Below are 22,208 nucleotides of genomic sequence, written 5' to 3'. Positions count from 1 at the left end.
GTCCTATCATCTCCTACCAATTCATGTCCCCTCACCCTCGTTGCATGCTACTCTCTGCCAACACATCCACCATTCTCCCCCCCCCCCCCCCCGCCCCCCACACACACACACACACACACAGACGGACAGACACAGACACAGCTTCCCAATGCTGCATCTGGTGGATTTGTCCTGCTGGCTTCTACCTTCCAGTACCTGCGTGCTCCAGTCACAAACCCACTCGCACAATGGAGATAATACTCCAGAGGCACACAGTCTGATTAGAAATATGCAATTGACTAGAAATCCCTTGACAAGAGCACTCAATGCTTCATGTGAATAAAGGGCCAGTTGTGTTTCCCAAGAATGATAATTATTTGAACCGTGCTTACTATGTGTCAATTGACTGTTTTCTTCAAAGCATCATAATGTCCAAACACAATTTACGTTCCAAAATTTTACTGTGAACTGATGTTAATAATCTGAGTCTATAATTCAGCAGATTACTTCTATTTCTTTTCTTGTGTAATACTGTGACCTGTTCACAAGATGATAATTTTCAGCACAACGATGGAGCACTCCACCATTTCAGCGAAAATGCGCTACATTTCCTGGACACAAGATCAGACAACACTGTCCTATTCTCTGGTATGCAAATTCATTTGACCTGAAGTCCACTGTTATTTACTATGAGGATAACTAAAATCTAGTTTCAAAGAGGGACAACAAACAATAACGACTACATAAAATACGTAAAATAATTATCTAAAGTCAGCTTCAGTTTAATTCAAAATAACAAATGTAAAAAAACTACATTGCAGAGAACATATACAACTTCAAAGTGATGTTCAAGCACAATCTCATGTTCTCACCTCTCTTTGTTGCAGCAACACCAAGAAGTAGACCAACACTTGTCAGTTCGTGGCACTTTACAAGGTATTCATACATGTTGAGTCTTGCCAAGCTCATAAGATTCCCATTAAGTCCAAGTGCCATCAGAAACCCCGCATGTTCTGTATATGCTTCACTTGTGCCCTGTGAGTGGAAATAAAACACTGGGACTCAGTTTCCCATTAATGGCAAATGCTGCTCTGAGCAAGAGAGATGACATTTTCTTGGGATTTAAATATACCACTCTCCTGCACAAGAGACAGAGGAAATGAACTACATTTGTTATAAGAGACCATGTAATATTAAGGTAAAGAAAAAGATACTTGATACAACAAAAAAGACCAACACTAACATTAGTGTTGTCATTTGGTGTAATAGCTATTTCAAAATTGCACCTCATGATATTTCACGTATTTTAATTTTTTTCACAAATCAATTCCCACTTCTATAGAACAACTATCAGCATGAGAACTAGTAAAACGAACATTTATTATCCAACACAATCACAAAATATCAACATGCAGATATAGTTTCTGTGAGCAGCTGAAACCAATAATAATTTATGACTACTTTGTGATGGTGTGGGACCATAAACAAATGTTCAAACAATCTTCATTTATGTTGTACTTCCTCACAATGTAGAGTTGTATTTTTTTAAAAAAAAAAGATTCAGGTAATTTAACATGGAGACGACATGTGCCATTTCTGAAGTTCAGTGAGGCAGTGTGTTGAGTGAGGTGAGTAACAAAGAGGCACAAAAGAAATTACAAAAAAAACGTGTGTGTGTGTGTGTGTGTGTGTGTGTGTGTGTGTGTGTGTATGAATTGCTAGCTTGCAAACCCTCATTTTTATGCTGAAGTGGAGTGTTTGGTGTTCTGCTGAAAGAGGTTAATAAGAATGTGTGGAAACAGGGAGGGGAGAGACATAATAATTACATTTTGCTTTCTTACTGTGCCATTGATTTAAGTGTCAGGAAGTCATTTCTGAAAGTATTCGTATGGAGCGTAGCCATGTATGGAAGTGATACATGGACGATAAATAGTTTGGACAAGAAGAGAATAGAAGCTTTCGAAATGTGGTGCTACAGAAGAATGCTGAAGATTAGATGGGTCGATCACATAACTAATGAGGAAGTATTGAATAGGATTGGGGAGAAGAGAAGTTTGTAGCACAACTTGACCAGAAGAAGGGATCGGTTGGTAGGACATGTTCTGAGGCATCAAGGGATCACCAATTTAGTATTGGAGGGCAGCGTGGAGGGTAAAAATCGTAGGGGGAGACCAAGAGATAAATACACTAAGCAGATTCAGAAGGATGTAGGTTGCAGTAGGTACTGGGAGATGAAAAAGCTTGCACAGGATAGAGTAGCATGGAGAGCTGCATCAAACCAGTCTCAGGACTGAAGACCACAACAACAACAACAACAACAACAACTGTGCCATGAGGCTGTTTCATATTATCCAAACAATTTGGAGAAGGAAGTGAGAGCATGAGTTGATACAGTTTCACCTGTTAAATTCCATACTGAGTATGTGGCTGAGTAGGCACTTTTTTTAATCACTGTATACCACAGATCTCTTGAACAAAAAAAATTGTGCCCAGCACTTGGAAGAAAGCACAGGTCACATCTACCCACAAAAAGGCCATATACATGTGTATATTCTTCTTTTTCATTCCTTTACATGTCTGAGTTAACATGGAAACAAAGTTTGTGGCTTTAGTTTTCATTGTCAGTATTCACATAGACAGTGGAATATCTGTGTGTGAAATACTGTTCTGTATTGAATGAAAAAAGTCAAGATAGATGAGGAAAAGATGGATACTAGGTAATCACCACCACTATACATGAACAGCATTGTAACAAAGACAACAACTGGAGTGAAAAAATGTTAGCAAATGGGCTGAAAGAAAGAAATCTCAGCTACTAATAGATTAAAACATGGTCAATGAGTTGCAGAAAAAGATTGTGAAGTCAACATAAAACACCAGCTAGTAACATAATTAAAACGATGCTATGAAGTGGTAACAGGAAGCAAAGATCAATTATTCAAGAAACTGAAACAAGTTCAGTAAGCTTTGGGAAGAAAAAAAAAAACACACACACACACACACACACACACACACACACACACACACAAATTGGATAAGACACTATAGAACTGAAGAAAACTGCAAATAACAAACCAAGATAGTAAACATGGTAGAAAACACAGAAAGGAGAGTGAACATACATGTAAGGTAGATAAAAGGTATTTACTTATTAATTTTTAAAATACTACAACTAATTCTATGACGACAAGACTAGCATGAAACCCTTAAGCAGTTACACGATTACTAATGCTACTACAAGCACTACAGATTTGTTCTCTGTTTGTTCATTTATTTTGGTGCATTTAACTTGCAGATGGTTGTTTCTGCTACTGGATCCACCTCATACTGCCCTGGACAACAGCCACTGTCTGCTGGATTCCTTGGGCACTCAGCAGCACATCCGCTATAGCAAGTAATTCCACACATCGCCATTGCATCTTGAAGTTCACCCTTCCATGATCACTTGGAATTGCCAATCTCAGTTATCTTCTCTCCACCTGCAGAGAATGTTGTCTAGCCTGGACGGCAGCATGCTGAATGCCTCGTGAAGTCTTCCCTGGTCTTTCTGGATACTGCAGCTGCAGTATCATCCGAGATGTGCCAGGCCGACTTGCTCCATGCTGCTTTGGGATCCATCATCCTTATCATCCTTAATACCCGAGAACCACTACCCACCGCATCTTCACAAAGCGTGCAGTCCCGCAATGTGTGTTTTGGTGTGCCCACACTGCCGCAGGTGCAGCTATCATTCATCTGTTCCCCAATTTAGTATAGACACGTAGCATAAGGGCCATGGCCCGTCAGGTAATGTACTAGTCCACTCAATGGCTTAAGAAATTTCATTTTTAATCTCTCGGTGATGTTAGGGAGAAATTCGTATGTTCTCCTGCCTCTACCTGAGGTGTCCCATTCATTTTTCCACAGTTGTAATATACGATTTTTTATTGGCTTTTTTGAACTGGCCTCAGTCTCAAGCACCATTCATACTTCCATTTAATTGCCTTTCTTTACCCAGTAAAAGGCTCTAATTTTCCCAGATTCCAAGTCCAGTGGGCATATTCCTAGAATTACTAACAAAGCATGATTCTGGGTAGTGCAGTAGTTGCTCGTTAATCTTAGTAGCACTCCCCATTGAACTCTTCTCACTAATAAGGCTGGCTTCACTGGCTGCAATCTATGAGCCCATACGCTCACACCATACCCTCGATTGATGCTAATATAGATTGGTAGTATACTCCAATTGTCTTCAAGAGAAGCTGAAATTACATAGACGCAAAAGTTATAATTTCATTCATCATCACATTTGTACCTTTTCTGCCTGCTTCTGCTATATGATGTACAAAGTTACAATGTTCATCCAAAATAACACTATATATCTATTTACTAGACTTCTCCTAATCGTTACATTATTTTATTTTATTTTATTTTATTTTAGGGTTTCTTACTAGGTCCTCTTTCAGCAGGAGGTACATTGTTTTATGAGGTGCTAGTGACAATTTAACACTTCGACACCAGCCCTCAAATTCATCGAGCACTGCACTTCATTTATCTTCCATCATTCTTCTAGAGTCACCACTTCAATAAACGGTACACCATCTGCAATTGCGACCAGTCCACTTATGTTACCGCTGTCACGTAACTTCTGTAGTATGGACCACACACTGATTTCTGTGGAGAGTACCAGTAATTTCAATCATCATTGCTACATATTAATTGTGTCTTCAGTTGACTTGCATCTATTAAACGCATACCATTAGCAGCTGATAGTCTGTGAACTTTTAATTTTCTGCATAATAGTTTTTCAAATATCTAGCGAAGAATGTTCAAAAGACAAATTGGTCTACAGGATTTGGGTATAATTGGATCCTTATCTTGCCCTTTACTAATTATTACCACTTTGGTGCTCTTCATGGTACAGCGACACTTCCTTGCAAGAGACACTCGTGCAGTTTACACAAGTAACTATCTGACTGGTCACATACGATTTGTATTACTTCAGCAGGGATCCCATCTGGTCCTGGAGATTTTTTCCTTTTTCAGTCTTAAAATTATTTGCCGAATTTCTTCAAGCGTGAAGGAGTACACAAATTTATTGTCTCTAAAGTCTTCCATAACATTTTTCGAAACCTACTCTGATTGTCTCACATTCTTCTCCCATCATCAGGAAGTAGTACTTCAATTAGCAGGGCAGCTGACTCTCGTAACTCTTCCTTAAAATTCTGTCAATCATACCTGACACTTTCTTTTTGGGACATGCTGCTCTGGTGAAGCTTCCTAGTTCTTCTTGTTTCCCATCTTAATTTCTGCGGGGCCTCAGTCCAGATGCAAGGTACTCCTTTAGAATGACCTCTGCTGACAGGTATAAATGCTTTCATTGCTCTATCTATAGCCACTGCCAGTTCTTGTGATTTTAATATCTACATTATCACCCAGAACTGGACACTGAAACACCCTTCTTACTTCTTTCCACTTAGTGTCCCTGATTATATTTGGGACTTATGTGCACGTTTTCTGTGGTGGTTTGGATTTCTGTTCTACTGCTTGTGTAATGTCTGATATGAGGTCTGTGCAAAAAATTCCAGAACATTCATAATTCCACACCAAAGTTGCGTTGGAGCAAAATATGGTTAGCACCCCTGCACATGCCTGTGTTTAATGTGGAACTGCCGGAAGTTTCATTGTTGTATGTCCGTTTATTATTGTTCAGTGCTGTATTGAGTAGACTGTTGTGTCGCACAGTTTGCGAATTTTGAGATGGCAGAGTTAGAGGAGCAATGTGCCTGCATTAAATTTTACGTGAAAACCAAGAAAACCTATACAGAGACACACCAAATGATGCAAGAAGCCAACGGTGATGAGTGCTTAAGGCATACTCAGTGTTACAAATGGTTCACATGGTACAAAAATGGCTGGACATAAGCTGAAGATGACTCTTGTTCAGGACGCCCCGACATCTACCACCGACGCTCATGTCAGGAACGTCAACGAAATTGTAAGGGCCAATCAAAGACTGATGTTCGAAAGATTGGAGAAGAATGTAACATTTCAGTTGGATCAGTCATGAAATACTGAAACAGCATCTAGGAATACATCGTGTTGCTGCCAAGATCATCCCACAGCTCACGAGTGAAGACTAGAAAGACAGTTGCCTTGCAGTCTGTGAAGAACTTTTGCATTGCACCAATGAGAACGAGATGTTCCTTAAGAGAATCATAATTGGTGATGGGACATGGATCTACAATTATGATATTGAGGCCAAGGTTCAGTCTTCACAGTGGGCCGGGAAAGTTTCTCCAAGACCAAAAAAAAACTCGCCAGGTCAAGTCAAATGTCAAAGTCATGCTGATGGTTTTCTTTGACTTTGAAGGATTATCTCATCACGTAATCATGTTACAGGGACAAACTGTTAATCGATGGTACCATCAGGATGTGTTGCAGTGCCTGCAAGAAAATGTGAGGAGGAAATGGCCTGAAATGTGGTGAGACAATTCATGGCTCTTGCATCACGGTAATGCAGTCACACATTCTTCCCTGTTGGTGCACAAAATATAAAATCATTTGTGCCTCATCCTCTGTACTCTCCACATCTTGCCCCTCTGAACTTTTTTTATTTCCAAAGTTGAAAACCCCAATGAAAGGACCAATATTTGCAATGACAGATGAGATAAAAGAAAATTTGCAGATGGCGCTTCAAATGATCCAGCAAGAAGCAGCTCATCAATTGTGGAGGAGAGTATTTCGAAGGAGACAATGCACAATAAGTTAAAACTAAGTGTGGAAAAATTTTGTGGACAAAGTTCTGGAATTTTCTGATCAGCCCTGGTATTGTGATCAGTCCATTTCATTCCACTTTCGACCTTCCAGCCTTCACATGGCGCACTGCTGCCATATTTGCTAAAGTGATGTCAGCATCTGACGTTGCTCCAACCCTCCCTTCATAGGCTGATGGATCGTGAGGTGCATTCAGTACCTGTAAGTTGAGTTCCATACTGGCTTCCAGTTGTCTTCCATGGTCATCAGTCAGGCGGCTACGACACAATACTGACTTTGCATTTGCATCAATGGAGAACACATGAGGCTCAGTTCGACCTATGTGACTATCATCTTTACCTGATTATAAGAAGAAGTTTCTTCCCAAAATCATCAATTGAAAAATACGGGGTCATCTTACATTCACACATTAAACTATTGCTGCTGAGGTCAACATTTTTACATTGTTTAATAAACTGATAAACGGGCTTCTTACATTAATAAATGAAGTTTTGGTTATGAGATTTTGCACAAATTTATTTTGAAGAATTCCAAAGTGTAGAGCTTAGCAAACAATGCTTTCGCTTGAATAGGCTCAAGACTTTCCTACATGCAGAAGTGCTCACTACAGTATCGAACTTGCTCGACAATCACACAACATTTGACTCGTGGCTCTATTGCAAAGGATATGCAAGACACTATGAACTAGCCACAACAACAACCTAATTCTCTGCTTAAAAAAATTGTCAATTTTGTGAAATACAGGAGGAAATAGCATTAAATTCTATCAATTTTCAAACTTTTGCTGTACTTGAACAGTTTTGGAATAAAAGTTCTCATACACATATGGAACAATATACGTACATTTATGCTGGTTTTTAAGTACAGGTAACATTCAAAGGCAAAAATCTTGTTCTTCAAAACCCATTACTTGATTCTGAACCCAAGTCATTATTTTATTTGGTTATGAGAAACTGTAATGATTTACAAAGCGGGTTACAAATGAGAAAATCTTTTGCTGTTCACATACTAGAATACCGGGGGAAAATGTCACCAGCTTTTAATCGGATTTAGAACAAGAAGGCGTCATTCAGATGAAACAAGTAAGTAAATTAATCCTGAATTGAATGGCTAACAAGCAAAATAAATCACATTAAACTGACTGTAATTGTCATTACAAGAATAAATTACAGCGGAAAGACATGTTGTAGAGATAGTACCAACAGGCATCACTAGCTCACAGGACGTGAATTGGATTGAATCGCAAATGTGATCTTTTATTTGCGTACTAATTGTTACTGTTGCATATGGCCTGCGCCCTAGATGGTACTGCCATCCGTGTCTACTATTGTGCAAGCACAGCACTATGGAAGGATTGGAGCAGAACAGTGACACCAGCTTGGCTAAGAACTATGATGAGCATGGAGAGGGGAGTGGTGAGCAGGCTGCAAATTTCACTGTGCTGCCAACCACGAGAATCTATACTGCGTACCTCGTATACTGCATACTTTAGCTTTTTTTTTTTTAACATTTAACATGTTTAAACTTCAGTTTGCCTGAATCCATTTGTACTCAGAACTGAAATAACTTTAAAATTCAACAAATAGTCAACAACAGCATACATTTCTGCATGAGAGTCCTGGGGCATACTTATGTATTTAATGCAGCAATGTTGTCCATGTTCACCATGACGTATGACGGGACCAATAGGGGTTGTGTTGGTTGCTGGTTCTATACAGCCTATGAGAGAGTAGCAGGCAGACAATGTGTTTGGAAGCACGGGACATTGTAACATTCTCACATGAGTATAGAACCAGCTGTATTCTCAGGTCCCACTATAATTACAACCTCAGTTTCATAGCTGTCCTGTTAGGATGATGTCGATGATGAATAAAAATAGTGATACCACAGACAACAATAAATAATACAGGTACTGAAGATAATGTAAACCATTTCTTTTTGTTTATTGTATTTCTCCTTGTTCTGTCAAAATGTAGACCATAAATCAATGGCATACATTTAAAATAGATGTATTGTTAACGTTTTATGTAGATACCTTACACCTATAAAAGCTCGTAATTTTAGTTAGCCAGAACTTGTTAAAGAATAAATCTTCTCAGGGAGCTGCTTAAGAAAAGGAAGCTGTCTTATATTCAGTGTCATTTTATACTCATGTAAATATGATAATATCCTTTATTTTTAGCAGCTATCGTCAACCTCATCACTAAATTGAAATTATATGGAAACCAGGATGCAACTCTCCCTTCCAGGCAACATTTCCACACAGATTATGTGTTCTGAAAAGTACTGTGATATTTTTGTCACTGTTATGGCTTGTTAAATACTATTATTGCTGCGACAGGATGTTGCCCTTGTGTGACTATCTGGGCAGTTATTGGCATACTGCGGATCTTTCCTGCCTTCATATACGATTCTTGGTGGCACAACAGATCTAAATACAACTCTTCTGCCACTCTTCTAGCCTCATGCAATATGCTGACACTTCCCATAGCATTAAGTTGTCCTATCTTTATCTCGATAAGGGATGATTGGTATATATTCAACAATGTTTTACCAAATCACCAAAGTTTTGACATTGAACACACCACCTCACTGCTAGATAGTCCTTCACTGAATACTAACGAAACTCGAGATACACTTTTCTTCAGCTCATGGGAGCTGTTCTAATTTCAGGGCTCACTTTATAAATCACTCTTCTTACCCTTGGTCCTGTCCTAAATCATACTGTAAAGCAACTTTCAAAGCCTTCCTTAGTCATTTCTGCATGTGTATCGTGTCTTTTAGTGTATTCACATCTGCATTCTCTGGGATGTCATACACTAACATTAAAAGTTTCTTTTTCTAAGACTGTTTATAAATCAGTGTCTCTTACAGCTTTTTGTTGTTCACTATCTCTTCCGTGTCACTTTGTGTAGCAGTTTCTAGGATGACTATGTTTTTGATTTACTTGATCTCCCTTATACAAGTTTTCTCTTTGGTGGGTTAATTAAGGTTATTCGTTTTTGTTGCATTACTTTTGCCTCTTCGTTTGTTCTTCGCTTTACGAAAAAAGTATTATGTCGCATCGATTGTGTTGCCATGATTTTAGCTGCACGAGTTGTTTTGGTTACATCTCTGATAGTTGGCATCATTAGCACCGCAGTTATGATAGTGAAAATAATATAAAAGCTGTGGATCTGATGTTTACAATGGAGGACAAAACAGTAAACCACTTCAGAGGCCCTAAAAACATAGTGCTCAAATATCTACAAAAAATAAGGTAGTAATGTGCTCAATAGATCAGTGACATTGGTTGCATCACCTGTAAATAAGATTTTACAAATCGGCGCCATTTCAGTAAGAGGCCAAGGTGGTCCAGGTCGGTAGAGCACTTAACTCTGGCCCTGGAGATCCCAGGTTCAATCAGATAGTGGTGGGGATTTTTCCTCATTCCAGTCCCTCCAACACAGCCTCAGGCCACTCAGCCTCCTGTCAAAATGAATGCTGAAGATTTTTGTCAGGGAAAAAAGACGGACAGGATGAGGAACCTGCTACCCTTCCGCCTCCTAGTGCTGTGATGAACAGAACAGCTGGCACTGTACCTGCTGTCAGGCCGATAGTCTAGTCACGAGACTGCACCACAGCTTTACCTTCACATCAGCAATTGAATATGTTCATTGCAAAGGGAACACTGTTAATGAATTAAACAAGGATTTTTCAAAACTCAGCACAGAAGAATCAACAGTGAGTTTTACACCAAGCAGTGTTTTTTTACCTTTGGATATAAAGAACTTCCTTATTTTTTATTTTTTCAAAGGTAAAACTTAAGCTAAACGAATTATTATCATGATCAGAAATCAGCATAAAAAGATGAAATAGACCGAAGTCTCTAAGGAAATATAATGCATATATTTATATACAAGGGTTGTAACTTTAATAGTGGCAACTATTTATTTACAGCTCATACAAAATAAGTACATGTTTCAAAGTTTTACTGGCCTTCAAAGTAGTCACCAGCAATCATTGTGTATAACCTATTGCCAGCAATGTGGAAGTCATAGGATACTCTTAGCAGTGCCAGTTGTGTTGACAGTTCGAGCAGCGCAGTCTATTGCTGGAAAAATTTGTAGCAGTTCTGAAGCGAATGCCGTGAAGTGCTTCCTTCCTTCAGTTTAGAAATCAAGTTGAACTCATGAGGGCTTAAGTCCAGGGAGTGTGGTGAGTGGTACAGCACTACCCAGCCTAATCGACAAAACAAATCAGTTACAGCTTGCATCCAGGCAATGTCCTGTAAAATGATGTTCATATCCTGCAGAAAGTGTCACCACTTCTTTCTCTATACTGTTCATTTTTTGGAACACAGCCTATGACCAGCTTAGAGACAGAAGTAATGATACTTTCTGCAGGACCTGAGCATCATATTGCAGGACAATGCTCAAGCACGCACAGCATAAGCTGTTACTGATTTCAGAATGAGATTTTCACTCTGCAGCGGAGTGTGCGCTGATATGAAACTTATTGGCAGATTAAAACTGTGTGCCCGAGCGAGACTCGAACTCGGGACCTTTGCCTTTCGTGGGCAAGTGCTCTACCAACTGAGCTACCGAAGCACGACTCACGCCCGGTACTCACAGCTTTACTTCTGCCAGTACCTCGTCTCCTACCTTCCAAACTTTACAGAAGCTCTCCTGCGAACCTTGCAGAACTAGCACTCCTGAAAGAAAGGATATTGCGGAGACATGGCTTAGCCACAGCGTGGGGGATGTTTCCAGAATGAGATTTTCACTCTGCAGCGGAGTGTGCGCTGATATGAAACTTACTGGCAGATTAAAACTGTGTGCCCGACCGAGACTCAAACTCGGGACCTTTGCCTTTCGCGGGCAAGTGCTCTACCAACTGAGCTACCGAAGCACGACTCACGCCCGGTACTCACAGCTTTACTTCTGCCAGTACCTTGTCTCCTACCTTCCAAACTTTACAGAAGCTCTCCTGCGAACCTTGCAGAACTAGCACTCCTGAAAGAAAGGATATTGCGGAGACATGGCTTAGCCACACCCTGATTTGTTTGACTGATGGGGCTGCTAAGTGCTATACCACCTACTGCACTCCCCTGACTTAAGCCCTCATGAGATCAACTCGATTTCTAAACTGAAGGAAACACTTCATGGCATTCACTTCCAACTTCCACATAGCTGGCAACGGGTTATACACAATGCTGGTGACTACTTTGAAGGTCAGTAAAACTTTAAAACACGTATCTACTTTTTACGAGCTGTAAATACAAGGGCCGTTCAGAAAGTAACCTCCGGTTGATTTAAAAAAATACACCAAGTTAAATAAAAATATTTTAATATATACATCTTACAACTACATCTTTGCACTATTTTTCTACATAGTCTCCATAGCGATTGAGGCACTTATCGTATCTCTTCACAAGCTTTGAAATTCCTTCTGCATAAAAATCACTCGCTTGTGCCTGGAGCCAGCCTGTGACCGCATCTTTGAGCTCTTCGTCATCATCAAACCGCTGTGACCCGAGCCATTTCTTCAAATGCATGAAGAGGTGATAATCACTTGGCGCCAGGTCTGGGCTGTAAGGTTGATGGTTGATAACGTCCCACTTGAAGGACTCAAGAAGGGCCGTTGTTCTGCGAGCAGAGTGAGGACGAGCGTTATCGTGCAAAAAAACGATACCGGAAGTCAGCATACCACGGCGTTTGTTCTGTATAGCCCGTCGTAACTTTTTTATTGTTTCACAGTACACGTCTTGATTAATGGTCGTACCACGTTCCATGAATTCAGCCAATAACACCCCTTTGGCATCCCAAAACACCGTTGCCAACAGTTTTCTGGCAGAAAAATCTTGCGAGGCTTTTCTTGGTTTGGTAGGCGAATTTGAATGTGCCCACATCTTTGATTGTTCTTTTGTCTCAGAGTTCACGTACTTAATCCAGGTTTCGTCACCGGTCACGATTCTGTTTAACAATGGTTCTCCTTCGTCCTCATAACGTGACAGAAAGTCTAATGCAGAGGCCATTCTTTGAGTTTTGTGGTGGTCGGTAGGAATTTTGGGCACCCATCGTGCACAGAACTTACGGTAACCCAATCTTGCTGTCACTATCTCGTACAAGAGAGTCTTAGAAATCTGTGGAAAACCAGTAGACAACTCCGACATTGAGAAACGTCGATTTTCACGAACTTTTGCATGAACTGTCTGAACGAGTTCGTCAGTCACCAATGATGGTCTACCACTCCTCTCTTCATCATGAACGTTTTCTTGTCCACTTTTAAATAAACGTACCCATTCACGGACAACTCCTTCACTCATAACTCTTGGTCCGTACACGGCACAAAGCTCACGATGAATAGCTGCTGCAGAATATCCTTTGGCTGTAAAAAACCTTATGACAGCACGCACTTCACATTTGGCGGGGTTTTCTATTGCAGCACACATTTCAAACTGCCACAAAAACCAAACTAGCGCAGGTACGACGTTCACTCGACCACGGCTTGATGCCGACTGACCTGTTGAGTGCGTGAACGCACAGATGGCGTCGCTACTCCCCCCACAACCCGCACTGTGACCAATCGGAGGTTACTTTCTGAACCGCCCTCGTACATAGTTGCCACTATCAAAGTTCCAACCCTTGCACATACAGAATAGCCCCACTTTTATGTTCCCAGAATTAACGTTTTCCCGCTGTTTACAACATTTTTTATCGTTTCTGTCAAATTTCCTATGTCCACAACGTTAATTCATACCCAAGTTTGCATTAACATACTTATAATTTTCCTGCAATTTACGCTTTATGAAAAAATTTTTGTGGAGAAAAAAATTGATGTATATGGTGTGAAATACTGCTGGCACGGTGTTGACCAATAAACATTGCGTGGTTAAGTTTCTTGACAACAGGGCACTCTACTGAGCACATCTGAACCAACAAACAGGTAAAAGTTGAAACAATTCATGCCGTATCTCCTGACTCTGCCAAGCTTTACATGATGTGATGGCTGGTAGGAATAACAAGGTTCCTTCGAATGAAGGTATCATTGCCAACTGCAACCACTTCCAAACTGCCTCTACTGCACATGCGCAGCTTCGTGATTATTGTGATTGTCGTGACACCTCTGTCGGACCATATTTAGTGTATTTCACCATTTGGCCAGTTGTAGCGCTATCTGACACATTTGCTCACTTTGTGTTACTCAAATGTTTTCAGTACACAAACAGAGCACTTACTATGTACTTTTTCCTGCACAGCAAGCGTGTTTAGAGAATTTATTCTTTTTGCAAGTGCAATATTTACATATGTACCTTTTGTGATATTTCAAAAACAAACAATGAGAGTGATAGTTTGCATGTGTGGTTTTCTACATAACTAAGGAGGCACAGTACCTGATGACCTCAAAAAGAAGACTTTAGTGTAAGACACGCAGAACAACATACAAAATAATTATGTAAATATTTGCATTTGACAATGAGGAAAAATTATCAAAACATATCTTGCCTGAGCCTGAAAAAATACATGACTGGCACAGTGTTTCATTATTTAAATAATGAATGACAGCTGCAGGCTTTCTGGAAACATCGATTATGATGCACAAAATTAAGTCAAATGTTTGTACTTCGCAGACAGTTACCAGTTCCAGTTACTTCAGTGGGTTTTATTAGATAATAAACAAGTCCCTGACAAGTATTCGGATGCCTATTACATACATATATCATTTATAATAAGTGAAGGGGGTTCCTATACATAACTTTTATAGCTTAAAACATTATTTTCAATATTTTACATTTTCCCGCATTTTACGCCATATTTTTAGAGTCCCTTGAAAAGTGTAAAAGTGAGAGTTTACTAATTCTAAGGGCCCAGGTTCGATTCCCGGCTGGGTCGGAGATTTTCTCCGCTCAGGGACTGGGTGTTGTGTTGTCCTAATCATCATCATTTCATCCCCACTGATGCACAAGTCGCCGAGGTGGCGTCAAATCTAAAGACTTGCACCAGGCGAGTGGTCTACCCGACGGGAGGCCCTCGTCACACGCCACTTACTTTACTGTATATTTTAAAAGTATTTTTATGCACTGTTGCTATGCCAATTGACAAAACATTAAACAATTGCACAACACCTTTGGTTTGTTGAACACAATCCACGCAGATTCAATATCTGATGCATTTGGTGCTATTCGGAGGCCTGCAGCAACTCCATTGTGGAAGAGAGGCCACATGTTCATATTGGGAACAACATCAATGTGTGACAAATCGACTGTTGTCCCACGAGGTGCTGCTCGTCCTGTCAGACAGAGTCGAGGTATGCTAAGCGTTTCTGTTATGATAGGAGCTGCAGTTCTTAATGTGAACATTCCCCTGAAACAAGCAAAGATGTGAACACACAAGCCTCATAAACTTATATTGTGAAAGTTAAAATAATAATTGTCACTTGATCCATTCTGTCTTCTTACTCTCACATGCATTCATCTCACATCCACAAAAAAAAAAAAAAAAAAAAAAAAAAAAAAAAAAAAAAAAAAAATGGCACTTAGGCTATGATGAAAAATCTGCAAACAGACACCAGCAGAACAACAAAGCAGCAGCTAACATAATTAAAAGGCGAGTCTGGCTGGCTGCTCATTGATGAAAAAAAAGAAGAGTTGAGCTCATCGCACTGAAAACAGATATATTTTTTAAAGTCATTAATAACAATAGCTTAAGTGGTAAAGAATACATAACACACAATCTTAATTCTATCATCTTAAAAACCATTATCACATTTTTCCCAACATCAAATAAAATCAAGAGAAAGTTCTTATCTTGATATAAAACATATGCTGTTAAAACAGGGATCTATACACCACAACCACTACACAACTGTGGGTCCGTTTCCTGTGTTGTCCATTTCCTGTGTCGTCCCAAAATTATTCTTCCACCCATAAACACGATTATTTGCCGAATGGGTGAAATGATCACATGCAGAGAACCATTACACTGCACTACAATATTTCTCATGCTAAGCTACTTAATCTGTAGCTCCATTTCCCAGAATTCCAACATCTGGTAAGCAAATCCTGAGGATACACTCAGAGAATATGACAGAGAGCAAGATGGAGTCCTGCAAAATAAGAACTTCAAGTAATTCTCATTTCATAGAAAACACAGTCTCATTCATACCTGTCTGGCAGGTACAAAAGATTCTACATTTGGAAAAAGCTAATCAGAAAGAAATAATGGGAAGTCCTAGGTGTAATATAATAATGGAAAGAGTAAATGTAAGAACTCGCCATATAGTGAGGTATTGAGGCATCAACAAGACTCAAAATGTTCACAAGCCTTTGCACTGTATGAAAATGGTGACACGCACTTACAAATAAGTTTTCAGATGTTCCACATTGTTCTATTGTGCTGCTATTGCTGTTAATAGTTTGAGGCATATAAAACATTGCCTCAGTTGCTGTTAAGAAAAGCTGTAATTTCCACTAATGGTTATGTTCACTGGACAGGTGCGTAGGATCTTCCACAGTGCGTTATGAACATGAAAACATTTTTTGCAGCACTGAAGAATAAAATGAAACATGTATTTTGACAATACAAGTATCTGTCAAAATTATACAGGGATAAAACTGTCCAAGAAGTAGCCACAACACATACAAGGCATAGTAAATAACAAAGCATTTGAAAGATCTATCAGAGATTATCTATAGTACCATTGTTCCTAATCAATATGGGAATATAAGAATTTCTAATATTTCAGTGTCCTTCACACTTTTCTTCATTTGCAGAAACAAAAATGAATCGTTCAGAGTTAGGTCATGTGCGTGAGTCATGCCATTTTTTGCCACAACTGGCACAATGAGATGGCTATGTGAGCATAAGAATTGTCATAACAGAAAAATCAGCTCCTTATCTGTCACAGATCGGACCTATAAATCTTATCTGAAGCTCGAGACTGGAAGTATGACCCGACCTGGTGGAACAAACTCTGAATCCAGACTCCCCATTCACATTCAACAAAGGGAAAAAAAGAGCATTGTCTTTATGTTTGACTTCACTTGAGGAGCTTTATTGTGCAAGGCTTGAATGACATATTCCAGTTGCTTGATTGTTGTTTGATTGTAAGGTTGTAGCCGTGGCACTATGAGTTATCACTAGTAACAATGTTCAAAAAAATTTCAAACTCAGTTTTGAGCAATTCTTTGAAAGCATGCTTTCACTTGATACTATTTTTGCTGGTCAGTCAGAACGTTATGTACAAATCTTCTGCTAAAATTCACTGAACTAAACTCCAACACAATACAGTTAAGCCTGCTTTCTCAGCCCCCCCCCCCCCCCCCCCAATCCACCCACGGTGTATCACCAGTCTTTGAGCACAAGTTCATGAATTTTCGTGATATTTTCATCAATTCGAGCAATTGACAGACATCCAGAATAAGGTTTGTCATCACTCGACCTGTTGCCATTTTGAAAAGAGAGAAACATTTCAGTATCCCCCCAGCATCTTTTTCATTAGCTGTTTTCAACACCTTAACAGTCTCTGCAGCATTTTTTCTGAGTACGTTGCAAAATTTCATAGCCACACATTGCTCAGTTACATCCACTTCTACAAAAAACTAGAAGAGAATGAAATAGCTTTGGCAAAAAATTCACTAAGGAAAAGCAATAAGAGAAGCAAAACACACACACACACACACACACACACACACACACACACACACTGGGTGAGTATGTTTACTCTTTCCATTACAAATAAATAGGAACAAAGACCTTACATAAAGTCCTTGAAATCTATTTGCACCTGTGTACTTTATTACTGAGTGTGTTCATTCTGCTCAGTTTTTGTAGTATTCATTTTGTAAACTGTAACTTAACACTACTGTACACCTATAATATCATTAGTCAGCTGGTTACCATCATCCTACTTCGTATATAGCAACCCACATCTTTCTAACGTAAAAACAACAATAATAATTATGTATCAATGTGTACATAGTTTACACTTTTGTATCACACAAAGCCACTAACTATTTGAACATATCTGGTACACTACAGCAGTGATGATCACTCATACTGACATTTACTACCTAATGTAATAACCACGATTCTGTGTGTTGGGTACTGCCTTTAGTTAAAGGTTCTATTCCTTGCACATTATTGTCTGTTGTAGATGCTAGTTATTTGTCAACTGATGATGGTCTAATGAGCTAAAATCTGGTTACGTTCCATGCAACAAAACTGTTGACATTACTTACCTTCCGACAGGTAAAGCCATTGTACGAGTACACAGGGCATAAAGATGTTTCTCTTGCTCTTCTATGTACTCATGGTCTGACACTTCTGGCTGCTGTGGTATGGCGATTCTAACTGGCTGTGATGATTGCAGCAGTCGCCTTACTTCTGCTACCCTGTGATCTTTGCTGAATCGTAGTTTCAGTGTCTGCTGATAAAAAGGAAAAAAGTCAGTCAGTAGCTAATAATTTAAGACTGACATTTATTTTACATTTATTTGTGGGACTGACTTTTGTCTCAAGGATACAGAAACTTTAAACAAACAATCATGTCCAAAGCTGCATCTACCAAAGAAGGCACAACCACCTAAAGAAGGACTACCTCTCGTGGGAAAGGCAGTCTCTAAGAACAGAAATATCTTCACAGGTCTTCAGTTAAAACAAATGATGGTAGTTGCAGAATATGAGATTTGCAAACATGGTACCTGCACTATCTCAACTATTTTTGTGAGTACAAAAGCATTCATAGTGTAAATTGCACATATTTCTCACTAATATTTGTGTGAAATTAAGAATTTATGGCTTCATTTCTATAACATGGTCACCAAAAACTCAGTTCAGAAAAACAGCTAAGGATAAGCAGCAAATATGTATGCAACAGTCATATGTAGGAAATACTCGCTGACACTCTCGCTGTAATTTCCACCAAGGCAACAACATGTTCTTCCCAGCTTTATTTTTAGAAGTCTCTGCAGCCACCTATGATATGCACACCCAAAACCAACTATCTACTAAACTAAAATATGTTAACCCCCTCATACTGTACACTTCTTCATTATAACTTTATACCCTTGTGGCTCCAACACATTTCTTCCTCCAGTATTGCAATTTGTTTAAATTTCTCACTATACTCCCTGGGCATTTTGTATATTTAACCTTGACTATTATTTAGTTGCAATATTTATCATTGTCAAGCTGAAGAAGATTGTTCAGGTTTTCTGTTCAAAAATGGCTCTGAGCACTATGGGACTCAACTGCTGTGGTCATCAGTCCCCCAGAACTTAGAACTACTTAAACCTAACTAACCTAAGGACATCACACACATCCATGCCCGAGGCAGGATTCGAACCTGCGACCGTAGCAGTCGCACGGTCCCGGACTGCGCGCCTAGAACCGCGAGACCACCGTGGCCGGCTCAGGTTTTCTGTCACAGTTCCGTATTTATTTACCCTTTTCCCTTCATTTGATCATCGTGATCAACTACATCTCTCCAACTTTTCACAGGTAATTCGAGAAGCTTATCCAAAGAATAATACTTAGGGTTTTTCTCTTACCCATTACGTAGAATTATTAGAGTAGCTGGTTCAGCTGACAAACCATTAAGACATCTTCCCTACAACTATAAACTTTTATAGCTCTAATTACAGACAGCTTATATAAAAATGAAGTGGTTTATTTTCTATAAACAAACAAAAGGAAAGAAACAAGATATAAGTAAAAATGTGATAATGGAAAGTCCATTGTTGAATGCAAATTATGAAAGAAGTAAAGGTAACAACTGAACATATAGTTTAGGTGGTGCATAAGCAAAGCTTTCAGATACAGAACTTCTTCAGAAGTAAAAAACAAACACACACACACACACACACACACACACAGAGACAGAGACAGAGAGAGAGAGAGAGAGAGAGTGCACTACACTTTCCCAGCTGACACCAGACACACAGCCGAGAATGTCCTCACACTAATGCATAGATCATGTTTCTTTTGAGCTGTGTGATTAACTCTGGATGAAGCATTCTGTGGAGCATGTCAATGAAAGGCTTGTAAAATCGCTCAGGAGAGAGGAACATTCACACATTGGTATAACAGATGAACTGTCCTTCCCTCAATCACATCATACCTGAATGCTTCTGGTAGATTACTTTGTCAAGAGCATCCAGTCTGAAATACCCATCCTATAACAGTGATTTGCAATAGGTGTACTAGGCTTTTCTGGAGTAAATTTATCCTAACAACAGAAACAATAGAGCTGCATTTGAACCAGCTACTAGCAAATTAAATTCTGCAACTTAGACAAATTCGTGAAAGTTAAAGAAAATTCATTTAGGGTCTTCAGTCAAAATACCAGAAGCTTCATCAATAAAAGAGGAAAACTTCTCACATAAATAAGGAACATGAATGGATAGATGGAATGTCAACAGTTTTGTCGTCCACGCCAAAACATCATACAGAAATTGTTGAAGTGGATTTATCTTGATGGATAAAAGGTAATATCATACTACTCTAGAACCAGAAAGAAGGAAGAGGGAGTTGGCTACACATGCTGAAAGTGAATTTAAGTTGCAAGCCTTTCAAGTTTAATATTGTGCTGAACAAGTCTTTGAATCCTGTGTCACAACAGCAGATCAGGGAGAAACACATGCTTGTAGCACTGACAGTTCACACTAGAATGTTTCACCTTGTTCACCACAGTTCTCCCATAGAACAGTTCACAGGTCACCAGCAGGAAATATCTTCACTTCATAAATCAGATGAGGACGACCTTATTAAAAATTAATAGGAGGAACATTATTTTTTGGAGACTTTTGTATTAATTTTCTGTCTGACCGTACTGATTGAGGGCACCTAGAGTTCTTGATTTCCAGTTTTGGACTATTTGCCACAGTAAAATTCTCTACGATGATTGAAGGGAATTGTGCAACAGCCATTGACAATTTGCTTTTAGATCCAACATACCTTAGCTACAAACACAAATAGTCAATGGATTATATGATCTTGACAATAGAACATACTGACGATGTAGCTACAGATGATAGAAGTAAAGTATTGTACTACAAAATCATAAACAATGACTCAATTTCAGTGTTTAGAGGAAAATAAAGGGAAGACTACCAGGAAGAAATTTATAATGCCAGCAGTGTAGATGAAATAGTTAACTCTTTCTTAAACATCTTCCAACAGCCCTTTGATCATCATTTTTCACTAAAGCAAGTACGGGTAAAATCAAACAAAAGCTAGGACAATGGATGGAGAACTTCTGGAGACAAGCTGAAGTCAAGAACTGAAACACTATTAGCACCAGTAATGTGAAAGTGTCACACCTGTCATTTAAAAAAAATAACAATAATAATAATAAAAATAAAAAGAACTTCATGCACTATCCTCAAATAATAAAATACTTCAAGAATAAGACAAAACAATCTGGAACATTATCAAATGCAAAACAGGTAAAAATACCGATCAAAATGAAACTGAGCCTCCAGAAATTGCTGTGGAAGTAACAGTTACACTTTCATATCATTGACCACCAAATTCAGTCATTATTTATTCAGAGCCAGAGCAAACTCTGCACTCACTAATAAAAAACTGAACACAAATGCATGCGTAGACAATTCACGCACCACCAACATATATCAGTTCCAAAACCGCAACCCATAAGGAAATTTACTGGGTCCTTAAAAAGCAGTAATTCTGCTGGTTATGGTAGTGTCTCAAATACAATATTAAAATCTTCTGCTCAGTTGATAGGATTACCCTTAAGCTTCCTCAAACAGCATCCTGCTCCAGTTCCTGGAATTTTAATGTGACAGATGGCTACAGGAATTTGGAATTGCAAAGCAGGAGAATTTTATGGATGGAGAGGAGGTACTGTAAGGAAGTTTGGAACTGATTTAAATGGTTTTGCAGACTAGGGTGGTGAGGGCTAAGGACTGTCCTGGGTGGTTGGGATTATGGACTTTAAGAAGCATGTACATCTACATCTACATCTACATTGATACTCCGCAAGCCACCCAACGGTGTGTGGCGGAGGGCACTTTACGTGCCACTGTCATTACCTCCCTTTCCTGTTCCAGTCGCGTATGGTTCGCGGGAAGAACGACTGTCTGAAAGCCTCCGTGCGCGCTCTAATCTCTCTAATTTTACATTTGTGATCTCCTCGGGAAGTATAAGTAGGGGGAAGCAATATATTCGATACCTCATCCAGAAACGCACCCTCTCGAAACCTGGCGAGCAAGCTACACCGCGATGCAGAGCGCCTCTCTTGCAGAGTCTGCCACTTGAGTTTATTAAACATCTCCGTAACGCTATCACGGTTACCAAATAACCCAGTGACGAAACGCGCCGCTCTTCTTTGGATCTTCTCTATCTCCTCCGTCAACCCGACCTGGTACGGATCCCACACTGATGAGCAATACTCAAGTATAGGTCGAACGAGAGTTTTGTAAGCCACCTCCTTTGTTGATGGACTACATTTTCTAAGCACTCTCCCAATGAA

At 39.4% G+C, this 22,208-nt stretch overlaps 1 protein-coding gene across 3 annotated transcripts in view; it reads right to left on the bottom strand.

Moving 5' to 3' along the window:
• LOC124547995 (anaphase-promoting complex subunit 1) overlaps positions 1 to 22,208 on the bottom strand; it is a 374,510-nt gene that overhangs the window by 126,858 nt on the left and 225,444 nt on the right. For 2 of the 3 annotated variants that reach the window (XM_047125147.1, XM_047125149.1), the window contains 3 exons: positions 17,954 to 18,141; positions 14,840 to 15,077; positions 852 to 1,014 (listed from right to left, as the gene is read on the bottom strand). In XM_047125147.1, the coding sequence (XP_046981103.1) occupies positions 852 to 1,014; positions 14,840 to 15,077; positions 17,954 to 18,141 (589 nt within the window). The remainder of the gene's footprint in view (positions 1 to 851; positions 1,015 to 14,839; positions 15,078 to 17,953; positions 18,142 to 22,208) is intronic. The other variant, XM_047125148.1, reaches the window with a different exon arrangement.

The sequence above is a fragment of the Schistocerca americana genome, chromosome 1 (genome assembly GCF_021461395.2).
Source record: "Schistocerca americana isolate TAMUIC-IGC-003095 chromosome 1, iqSchAmer2.1, whole genome shotgun sequence".
NCBI lineage: Eukaryota > Metazoa > Arthropoda > Insecta > Orthoptera > Acrididae > Schistocerca > Schistocerca americana.
This window is presented reverse-complemented; position numbering and strand designations above follow the sequence as displayed.